Here is a 12432-nt window from a genome sequence, read left to right on the forward strand (position 1 = left end):
CGAGAGTCGGGGTAGACAGCCCAGTGCAAACACTGCAAAGGGTGAGAGGTTGAGTATGGGGCACGACACACAAGGTAGAGTACATGTACAATGTCACGTAGAACAACGAGTGTGTAGGTAGGGGGAGCTGAGCAGAGCGAAACTGACTATACAATAGAGCTAGGGAGTTGTGGTGGGTAGAGAGCTAGGTGACAAAGGTAATTTATAGCCACACTTTTAGTTCTAGCATTGTTCTTTCTATTTACCTCCTCAGTACAAAGGCTACTCTCAACATCACTGCTTTAGGGAGAGAAATTGAAAGAGGGGTTTGGGGGGGGAGGGGGGGGGGGGGAATTAAACATGGAAATAAAAAGGGGGAAGGCATAAAAAGTAAATTGAATGTAAAGTGGGAAAGGGATAGTAAGTGTGTGTGTGTGTGTGTGTGTGTGTGTGTGTGTGAGAGAGAGAGAGAGAGAGAGAGGCGCATGCGCAATGTTTCTTGACCACGTTATACATTGAGTGCTAGTCAATGGCACTTTACTACGTGAAATTTCAATTCAAATTGTTTGTTCATTTCCCACCCAAACCGCTTGCCCTATCTTTGTCTGGGACATAGGTTTTTTGTCCACCTTACCATACATATACCCATACCACACCTGGGTGCTCTTAGCAGCAACTAGACTTATTGGGCCAAAAAAGTTAATACCCCATTTTTCAAAGGTTTGATTTGTGAGAACACCAGTAAGTGGCATTCTATCCTTCCTGCACTATAGTAGCTCTCTGACAAGGATTACAACGTTTAACAAATTTAGCCACGTCTTCACAGAGGATAGTCCACCATAGGCCTTCTTGTGGCAGCTTTCCGGCCATCATTTCAATAGCAAAGTGGCCACCGACTATTCCAAAATGTGCTTTTTCAAATATATCCAAAATTTCATTTTTGCATACACACCATCGCATAATGCCATCTTTCCCATTCAATATAGTCATTCGGTGATCAGCTGGTATGGGGCGGCATCCTTGATCAACTTCCATGCCCTATCTTTGTTAAGAGGATTATCTTTCAAAATCCCATTTTCCTAGAAGTGGCTAATCTCCTCTGCCCATTCTGGTATCAAATCTACAAGAAATAATGGAGCATCCGAAAGTTCGACATCAATGCCAAGTGGCTCGCTATTGGGAATCTGCAACATATGATTAGCCAAGACATGGGTTTTGTCTTTACGAACCATCACAGTAAAATCAAACTCTAATAGAATCAACATCCATCGTCTGATTCGCTCAGTCATGCAAGGCTTATTTACTAAATAAAGAAGCACCTAATAGTCTTTTAAAAATATGAACTTTTAGCTTTTACGCCACTAAATGAACACCACTAAAAGCTTGTATAAATCTCCTATAATAGCCACCATTGCCCTTGGGATTCGTGGGAGGTGGTAGCTCTAAAATTAGCTTGATTTTATCGTAGTCGATAGAGATTCCATTCTTGGACACAACAAGTCCCATAATAACTCTATGTTTCACCCAAAATTGGCATCTGAGGGGGTTAAGTGATATCCTGTACAGTCGGCACCTCGCAAAAGCCAACCTAAGGTAGTGAAGATGCTCATCCCACTTTAAATGAACACACAAATTATCAAGGAAAACTTCCAAGAAGTCCCTTAAATACTCCTTATATGTTGTACTCATTAGTTGTTGAAACATTGCTGGAGTATAAGTGAGACCAAAGGGTGTCAATCGGAATGCAAATATTCCCCATTCAATTGCAATAAAGATTTTATGCTTATCTTTAACTGCAACCAAAAAGTCCATCAAGCTAAATGCTTCCTTTCCAACCACTCTTTCCAAAACATGTTTAGTAAATGGGAGTGTAGTGATCGCAATGAGTGGCAACATTTACTTTCTTAAGATTCACACAAACTCTAATTTTTCCATTCTTCTTGATTACAAACTATAGGACATACCCAATCTACATATTCAATCTTGTGGATGTATCCCACATCAATCAACTTATAGATTTCTTCCATTACTAGCATACTGTATTTACAATTCATTCCTTTGCCAATCGGGATTGGCATTTTCCACCATAGGGATGGTGTGCTACACAACTTCAAATGGTGCACCCTTCATAACTGTATATTTCCATGCCACGGTCTTTAAACTTCACGAGAAGTGAAGTCAAATCTTTTCCTTACTCCAACATGAGGTCATCAACGATGTAGATCGATTTAGGGTCTTCACCTTCTTTTGCTAGATTTGCTTCCTTAACCTTAGTAGGACTGTCAAAGCCGCCTTCCTCATCCATTCTCTTACCTTGCTCGAATCATATATTCCGATGTCAAACCTTGTATTCCTTATAGGGAGGGACATGGTGTAAATCTACCTTGTCATCCTCATCATCCTTTGATAGCTCATCCTCAATTTTAGCCATGGTGATTCCGATCCTTGCGGACTGTTCCCTTTCTACATTAGCGAATCCTACAACAATTTTTCAAGCCAATCGAGCTGCTTCAAACAATGGAGCATGTGAACAGTTGCCACAATTTACCAAAATTCCCCTCGTCACCAAATGTCTCCCCGAAATGAACATGTTTGGCATTCAACTTGAAGTCCAATTTCAGGTTCAATGCTGAGATACTTGCTCATTTTGCTATGTGATCTACCACACATGCCTAGTTTCTTTCATCCATGGGTTATGTTGCCATTAGCTTGCTCAATTTTCTTGCCACTGACTTTCCACGAGATGCTGTAAATTTCTTTCATCTAGCACTTGATGAAGAGAGCTTCTAGGATGTTAAATGATGTTGCACTCTGATACAAATTGCTAAGAGTTTTGCAAGTTATAACTTGAATGTGTAATGCAGATGCTATGAATTTCATGCTTTAAATGTCACAATTACTCATGCTTTTGTGCACCTGTGATGCCTCGTTTATGCACCTCTTCCCATCAAAGATTTGGAACCTTCAATACATGAGGCCAAATATTGGATGGAAAGTCGGTGTACTCAGTCAACATTGAATCTTGCCCCTCATTGACATTAGTGCAAGGCAACCTTACCAACGGCTTAAACCATACTATTTGCAAACCGCCCATTCAAGAAATAACTACCTCATTGTGAGCAGATGCTGTTTTGTTGCAACTCATTTTCCAATTCACAATCACATACAATGTTTAAAATTTCTTCTCACATCGTATTGTATATAGATTCTAGATGTTAATTGAATTATTCAAAGCTGATAGTATCATTCTGCAAAACGTACTCGTGCTAAGTGAAAAATAACTATAAAATCTAAGCCCCAGCTCTGTTGAAAAAAGAATGAAAGAGGACAAAGCCGCACACAACTCTAGGAAATAGAGTACAGATCTTAGGGCACACATGGAAACATATCTGAAGGCCTTACTTTTGTCCAAAGTTATAGCCTAGAAAAGCTTTCCAAACTCTGGCTGTTCAAGAAGAGATATCTACTGCACCTTAAAACTAGGAAATAAATTTTAAACTGCGATATACTTTCGGGTCTTCTCCTCCTTCAATTTTTTAGCCTTGAAAGCCTCAACTTTTACCCAGCAAAACACAGAGACTAACTCATACTGACAAGGAAATTAAAAAGTCCTGATTGAGAGGTGGCATTGCAAAGAAGTTTTTGTAAAACAATGTGCACATCAAAGGCTGCTCTAGAGGAGTTATCCTCAAACATCATCCTACACAAGAGCTTAACGTTTCATCTAACATTACAGCTTAACCTTTCTTCTGGAACCTTGAGATTGGGGTTAGGCGTGCTGCTTCCTTTATCAACTTCTTGGAGTGCCAATCCTTATCACTAGCTTGTTATATATACAGAGCCAAAGTTTTTCTCATATTTCTATGCAGCATGATTACTCGATACCCTGTGAGAAAGGGGTATAGTCATTGTTATTTGACCTCCTCCGTAAGGCACAGAAAAAAGCTTTGTGCTTGGCCAACATACAAAGGCCCTCTTTCTGGAATAATTATCTAATGAATCTTCTGATTTGTGTTGAATGTATGCTGATCGTAGATTCCATTATTTTACTTGCGCGAATTGAAAATGTTAAGACTAATTACAGTGATTGAACCAGAAAAAGACAAATTACTAGTCACATGAAAACATGGAACATGGATAGATTGCCCTTTAAAAGAACTAAGACATTGACTCTTACAATATTTGGCAGAGCTAGTATTTGTACAACATAGGGTGAAGATTTATAAAATTAAATTATCTGCAGGTACAATAGAGACAAAGCCTGCAAGGAACAAACACATTTGAACATTGAATTTAATCAGTAGACTTCTAGGAGTAATTAAATGCCTCGTATAAAAAAGATCATTTGCATTTGTAACCAGGACGAATCGCACCTTCCCCTTTACAGAAGACCGCCCCATTTGGTGAGCAAACGAGTCAAGCTGAGAAAGCTAAAGCCACATTCTCTATAGACAGTCCTACTGGGAGGCTCCGACGTGTATACCACACTCTGTCTTGACAGACCCATCTTTATTTTTCATACCCTGCAAAACACAGAGGATCAGGTCAGTCTCTGAGAGTACAACACGATTCGGCAAATCTATTGCTTTCAACACATGTTATGTGATTTTGGATCTTGAAACAAATGTATTCTTGAAATGTAGCTTCTACGTGAATTGTACTGCAGTTCGTCCTGTAGCGACCACAAACAGAGAGGAGACTCCGTGTAGAAATTCATTGCATGCAATGAGCCAAGAGGAGGTGTTTCAAAGCTGGTGGACAAAGCTAGCGCACCAAAAAATCACGTAATCAATTTTACATTCTAAACAAACCAAGACCAAGTATGACACCAGCCAGGAAAGCAGATGCAGAGGTAGAACATTTTTTCACATCATGTGTTCTAAACAACCAAGAATTGAAAACTAGTGCTTCCAAATCATTCAGGTGTTTGTCAACCGGGGGCTAAAGCACTCCATTTAGTAGTCTCATTGATGATTGAAGACAAAACACTGCCTGCCAAAATCAGCTGAGTACCGCACATTATTCAAAATATTGTTCTCAAGAAAGAAAAAACACTTTCAAACCATCACCTTGACGACATGACTTGCATTAAGAGACTAGTCCGTTTCAAAAAAAAAGGTTTTTTAACATTCTCAATGAATACTTCACCATGAGCACGTCCTTATTTCAGGATCCAATGCGACATCACTTTGTTTAGGCAAGAAAGAAGGTAAGCATCATTACCTGGAAACGCCCAGACCTCTCCCCTCCATATTCAAACCATTGTTCCTTAGGAACAGGCAATGTACTTTGAACATCTCCAACACTTGGATAGCCCTGATCGTGAAGGGGATGATAGGGGATCCCATGCTTCTCTAGATAATCCCAAATATCTCTGCGAGTTTTCAGTAACGTAAGATCAAAAATGTTTTTCTGAACACCCTCTTTTCATTTTAGGTCTGCTTACGAGTGTACCTGAACTCCCAGTATGCCAGTGGCTGTATCTTCACCCTTGCACCTCCTTCCACCACCTACAAGGCCAGTATAAACATCTTCAATTAGGACAATGCAAAAAAGTCAACAAATATTGAGCTTACCAATAGCCTGAGGAAATAAAACTTGCACCAAAGTTAGTATTTGCATATACACTATTCAATCAAAATGTAATTCCAAGCTGGACACAACGCAAGAATTGACATGCAACTGCAAGAAGCCATACAAGCAGAGGACATATTCTACATGTGCAAGATTTAGTTTTCATTATATCCATGCTGTATACCAAGGAACACATGCTTTTTTCATTGTATCCATGCTGTATACCAAAGAACAATGTGGTAAGACTTGAGAGTGACATCCTTTGAGGCACTTTGCAACAGGTGAGCCCCTACAAGCTACAACAGCCTGCAAGCAACAGCTTGAGAATCGATGGGGGAACAAAAAAGAAATTTTCGTTCTTCTGCTGGCTTCCCCACTTGTCTTGTCCTGTTCAAGAAAGAGCCACTCCTCATTCCCTGTCAGCACGAATTCATTGTAATCTGAATTTGTTGATGACACAGCCAAATTATGGAGGCTTTAAAAGTGGACCTCGATAGATTTCAGGCAGCTTTGAAGATGTTTTGTATTGCAGAAAGTATGCAGGCCTAGAACAAGAGGTGGACGGAGCTGAGCTTCTTCATCGTCCCACCCCTCCTTTTCGTCTCAGGGCCTATCTCTTATCTCCTACTTTTTAGCACGAAGCAAGATTGAGCATCCCTCCAGCTTCATCCATTTGAGTCTATTTTTAAGACAATCTAGCCTTGAAATCTTGCGTTTACAACCTATTGTTCCAGGACGGGAGTATTCACAGTCTAGAAGCTTGAGGCACTCAAACCCCATTTGGCATGCCAAAATTCAGGACAACAATGTCCATGGTAGGCAGTGCCAAGCATTCGATCTTTAGTAGAATTTCACCAAGATGGAATGTCACATGGATGAATGCAAAATACTATTGTTGGAATATAAAGGTCAATGGCCTACCAGTGAGGCACTCAACTGCCATTTGGCAGACATCAACGTCCATGGTAGGCATTGCCAAGCATTGGATCTTTACTAGAATTTCAGCGATGAATGCAAAATGCTATTGTTGGAATATAAGGGTTAATGCCCCACCTGTGAGCCCCCATATGAGGAGGACAAAGGAGCTTGACACCTACAGCATGATGGGTGTAGAAAGATATACTGTCAGCTCAGTACCTCAGGTGAAACATATAATGTCACCAAGCGACTTCTAGAAATCTGGGCCTGTCTGTGACAAGGAGGCAGAGGAACTACGCCCCTCTTGAGTACCAGGCTAAACTCCAAACCTGCACCCCACTGAACCTGAAGGAACCTCGACCAAGGTCGACTCAAGCTGAAAGCTTCGAGATAAAGCTGCAAAACCTGGGGTATATCTGCCAACTGCCCCTCCTCCAACCACTTCGCATGCAATGAAGAATAGTTCTTAAATTTCACCAAAATAGCGACGTGATACTTTACCTCGAACTTTTCTTTCCTTATGCTGTAGGATATGCTCAGGAATGAAAAGCTTATCCATTTCCTCAACCTCTCGCAGTTCCTCAGCAAGCATATACTCTAGAAGAGGACCATGGAATAGTTTCACACGACTCACATGGAAGGCATTGTGAATTCTCCAACCATCCGGTAGTTTACACCTGTACTCCACATCATTTTTCTTTTCAATAACTTTGAAAGGCCCATAGTATCGTAGGCTCAGCTTAGGATATAGCATGTCTTTCCCTTTGTTGTTTTTCAGCCAGCCTCTAGCAAAACGCAGCAACACATAATCACCTTCCATGAACTGCAAATTCCGACGATGCTTATCTGCAGCCTATGTTTCTCCTAAGTCTTCTGAAGGGCAGCTTGATTTTCTTGTAAGCTTCATCCCAATTGTCCACAAACTTATCAGCCTCAAAGATTTTATCTTTAGTATGCAATATACGTGGAACTTTCTGCCCTCCTTCAACAATCTGAAATGGAGCTTTACCTGTAGCAGTATGTACCGTATTATTATATGCAAATTCAACCAAAGGCAAATACTGCTCCCACTGAGCCTTATGATCAGAGACATAGCATTTCAAAAGATCCAAAACCGTTGAGTTTGCTTGCTCTAATTGTCTATCAGTCTGTGGATGAAATGTGGATGAGAACTTCAATGTAGTACCCAAATTATCAAACAGTCCCCTCCAGAAAAGACTCGTCATGTGAGGATCCCTGTCACTGACAATAGATGTCGGCATGCCATGGTACTTCAAGATATGCTGCATAAACAATCGCACCATGTGATCTGCTGTAATTCTCTTCCTGGCGGGAATAAAATGAGCTTGCTTACTAAATCGATCAATAATCGTCCAAATTCTATCATGTCCCGCGGGCGTACGAGGAAATCGAAAATGAAATCCATGGCGATACTCTCCCTTGGTCTACTAGGGATCCGCAATGGCTGCAACAAACCTGGTGGTTTCTGGCGGTCATACTTAACCTTTTGGCAGGTCCTAGCATACTCTTCCACATCTCGGCGTAAACTAGGCCAATAAAAATAATGCTCCACCGCTCTGGCTGTGGCATCAATGCCTTGTGCCCTACATATATGGTGGCGCATGACTCTGCGATCACCTTAGGCCTCAATAATCGAAGTCACTGGAGTAGTGAGTTCGGGATTAGTCATTCCGGCCCTGCACAAGGGACCCATATCCTCCGCACTAATTCCAAGCTTAGCAACAAGTTCAAGGGAGATGAAATTAGCTTTGGCTTCTGAATCAAAGAAGATCAGAGCTGTTTGATCTCTCACTTTACCCCAAGTACGGCATAACTTTGTCTCCTCTCCTTGTGGCCTCTCACTGATCACATCCAACAATAACCCACAGAAGGCTTCAGCTTTTTCCCTCGACCATTTTTATCACCCTTGTCATCTCTATGATCATTAGAGCCTTTCCTTTCCTGTTAGGGTAATCGTGAGCCATATGCCCTTCTTCCTTACAATGAAAGGATTTGTTTGCATCCCTGAGAGCATGCCTCTCCTCCAAACTCATCCACCTGATCTTTGGCCCACTGCCTTTGCATGTCCTTTTACCTACAAAAAAATTCGCCTTAATAGGCTTTCCGCTCTCTCCAGACTTCCCTACATCATCTTTCTTAGAACCCTTCCAACCATCTTCCCTTGCAACAAGGCATCAGCTATTGTGGCATTTTCTATCAACTGCGACATATTTGTAACCCGTGTCTTCGTGCAATAATCACGGATCTCATTAGGAAAACCACAACAATATTTCTCCATGTGCTCAGCCAGACTAGCACGATGAAAGAATATATGAATATTCAGACCACCAATATGATGATAGTCTTTCTATTTAAAAAGTTGTTTTTCATCATTATTATTTCAGGTCATTACTCAACTTGATGTTCTAAAGACCACTGTTTAAGAAAGAAAGCACAATACAAATGCATGGTCATGCCCTCTAAATTCACCAACAACATTTCAATCGTACAAGGCCATCGATTTTTGTACCTCTTCTATTTCTTGATGATATTCCTGCAATATTCCTTGATGAAGCCCACATAAAGAAATCACACCAAGGTGTTGCGGCTCTTAAGGAAACCATCCTTTATCAATGCACGCACTGCACAGTGCACTCAAGGGAATGTTGCCAATACACATGGCATTTTTCTCTATAAAAATGCTCACAAACATAGTTGAGTAATAGATGCCTACAAATGCGTAAGATTTCCATGTGTTCATTGGCTTCTATCAAGCATATTAATAGACCTTTTAGACATACTATCTTGTTGACTCAATTTACTTGAGATATGCATTCATAAGGCTAGGATATATCCAATCTTGCAAATTCTTTTTTCTTTAAATGAGCTAAGAACAAAGGGTTTGTAAGAGACGTCAAACTACATGCTATACATACATACATACATATACCTTCATAAGACTAGAATGTATCCAATCTTAACAAAGTAATTTTTTTAATAAAACAAACAAAAGATAAAAGAGTAACAAAAATGAGAATAACTTCGTAAGCAAAGCTATCCTAATGTTCACATCACTAAATAAAGTGCTTACTAAGCCATAAAATCCCAACCCAAACAACAAAAATTACAATAGCAAAAAGGACAAAGAAGAAAAGAAGAGGAAGAAATGTGCACGTGCGAGAGAGACAGACAGAATATATTAAAATGCATTGCCAAAAGATCACTATGAATGAAGAAATAGAACAGGTATCTCAAATGTTGAAGGATGCATTTTAGGAAAGATGCACAAGGGAGCCTTTCCAAGGGATGAATCAGCTAGGGCTGTCAAAAAATTGCAGCTTATACACAACTGCCCATCATAGTTACTATCAAACGCGTTTCATTGGTTTATCAAACATTTGGAAACGTTTAAGAAAAACACAACTGCCCATCATAGTTACTATCGAACGCGTTTCATTGGTTTATCAAACATTTGGAAACGTTTGAAAAATGGTGTTTGGAAACTCCAATCAAACTCTGCTTTGCCTGCACACGTTTGATAATCGCATTAATTTGTTTGTTTGAAGTTTATAGATGCTAGCTAGTAGATATTTAGTAACTAGTTAGTAGTTACTAGCCTTGACATTAATGTTTGAGGAGACAATCACTTTCAAGTTTCATTATTTGCAGTTGCAAGTTCTAAGTTGTGAGCTGTTTTTTGAGAAAAAAGGTCTTTTTGAGTCACAACCAGAACGTGACTGGTCTGGTGGTTTAAAAGTCTAAACTTCAATGAAATTTGTAGCTTGTAAGCTGTGCGCTATTATTTGTAATGACTGTATGTCCAAATATGCACTATATCTTCTTTTTTATTTCTACGTCCTATTTGTTCCTTCCATGATGCTATGTGGAACGTACTCTAGATAGAGTAGTGTCTACAGTTAGCAGCTATTCTCTTTCTGTAGTGGAGCACTACTGTTTCGTATTATTGGTAACTCTTGTCAATCAATTGGATACGCACGCACACACACACACACGCCCCTTTGTAAGACTAGAATATATCCAATCGTACAAATTTAGAGTTTTTTGTTGTTCTGCAGTCCCAAAATCTACACAGAAAATAAAAGAGAAAACGAAAGATAAGATATTGAAAAACAAAAGGAAGACATACTCAACACTCCCCCTTTTTGGAACACTCAAAATATGAAATTTCCTAAAATCAATACCCATGCTTGAGGAATCAGTATACATGCTAGTCATATTTCTTACAAGCCTAGGCTATTGTGGATGTTACTAAAAGTAAATAGAACAAACCTCAAGGTGTGCCCTCTCTGCACCATGATCTCGTCGCCTCCCATTAATCATAGCATCAACCTAAAGATATGAAGGTGAGTTATGGAATTGCTATGAAGTTAAAATCTTCGTGAATGAACTTAAAATCCTTTCCATATTCAAACTTACTGATTCTAACCTTCAAGGTATTCAAAGCTCGATCAAACGGTTCCACTTTGCAGATTCTATCATATTCCTCAATGTCCTTTTTAGGAAAACCACAACATCGAAAGAAGTAAGCTTTGAATATGGAGACAAAAGAAGCTTGAAATCATATAACTTCGGCAGTGCATAAATTCACTGCTTGGCATCAAAAAGACAAGGGATTTAGGTTACAGCCAAAAACCTAAGCAGGCAACGAATTCAGAGATATACAGACAATGCTGAGCAAGGGATTCGATGACTCAACAAGCCTCCAGTCCTCTACACAATAGCGTCCAGCAGAGAGGAAAAGAAGTACTTACTCTTATGAAGAGATCTGTTCCATGTTTTCCGAAGTATTCTTCCTTGCTGTTCACACCTGAAGCGTGAAAGACGTGTGCTTTAAATCCATACCTTTCCTGCAACACACGGACCACACGCCGGTTTCTTAGATTGACAACTTTCGATCCGATCCAACTGACAATCGGAAAAATAAATCAAAAGAAGGACAGATCCTACCTCCATACTTTGCAAAAAGACATAGGTTTCAGGGAACAAATGGAAAGTGTCGATAAATACAACTTTGACTCGGCCATTGCTTAGAACTCCAAGTTTGTTTAGCAAGTCTAATATCACCTGACAAGCAAAGCACTTGATTAATTTGGAGGATGTACAAAGTGCTCGCTTCTCCGGACAATGTGAAACAACCCACCAAAAGCAAAAGTAGACGGTCAATAGATTTAAGAGGCAGAGATAACGCAAAGCACCTTACCACATCACCCGCAATAAGGGCACACGGAAATGCCGGGTTTTGAAAGGTGTCTATGGTTCTCGTGAGAATAGCCAGGGCCTGTTCCTCCAGATGTTGGAGACGATCCTCACGAGCTTGCTGAACCCATTCCTCTACACCTACAATAACAGCGCCAGCCCTGACCTGGTTTTTGACCATGCAGCAGGACGAACTTCGAAACTTCATGCAGCCATCGTGCATCCAGCTGCCAAAGGACGGCCATTTGATGCCAAGAGACTGTAATTGGGTTGCCCTAGAAGTGGTGCAAACCGGGGAAAGGTGAGCAAGATAGCAAGCAAAAGGAAAGGGAAAGGCAAAGCAAGCAAAGAATGGAGTAAATTGGACCAAATGCAAAACGGATAAAGCATGAAAGGGAAGACCTGGGAAGCGGAAGAGGAGCAGAGAGCTGCAAACTGGAGCAGGAGAAGCGGGAGAGACCCGCGAGAGCCATGGAAACTGAATGCGGAGATGGTGTAGAGCAGCACGTCAACGCAGCGCAAATCTCTGCACACGCCTAGCATACTAGAGGATATATATATATATATATATATATATACATATATGCTAAATACTCTAATGGGTCTTCTAGTTCAAACAAGGTGAGTTTCATTCAATGGACCTGCCCTGCCCTTTGGGGAATTTTATTTTTTTCCTACGATGTGTTGGTTTTTGTCTGTTTTAGTTGTTGTTGCAGTAAATGTTTGTGTAGACAAGGGAGTGGT

General features: G+C 40.4%; 1 protein-coding gene across 1 annotated transcript; it reads right to left on the reverse strand.

Moving 5' to 3' along the window:
* Positions 1–3777: 3777 nt before the first annotated feature.
* Positions 3778–12229, reverse strand: LOC147890211 (phosphoadenosine phosphosulfate reductase-like). The gene is made up of 10 exons (XM_087390788.1): positions 12091–12229; positions 11693–11963; positions 11440–11556; positions 11244–11339; positions 10919–10984; positions 10762–10821; positions 5434–5489; positions 5203–5353; positions 4353–4502; positions 3778–4240 (listed from the first exon to the last, which is right to left on the reverse strand). The coding sequence occupies exons 1-9, from the start codon at positions 12159–12161 to the stop codon at positions 4437–4439; spliced, it is 954 nt and encodes a 317-aa protein (XP_087246914.1). The 5' UTR covers positions 12162–12229; the 3' UTR covers positions 3778–4240; positions 4353–4436.
* Between the last annotated feature and the right edge of the window lie 203 nt (positions 12230–12432).

Source organism: Dipteris shenzhenensis, chromosome 19 (genome assembly GCF_047967505.1).
Source record: "Dipteris shenzhenensis isolate YYH24624 ecotype China chromosome 19, Dip_SZ_1.0, whole genome shotgun sequence".
Taxonomy (NCBI): Eukaryota; Viridiplantae; Streptophyta; class Polypodiopsida; order Gleicheniales; family Dipteridaceae; genus Dipteris; species Dipteris shenzhenensis.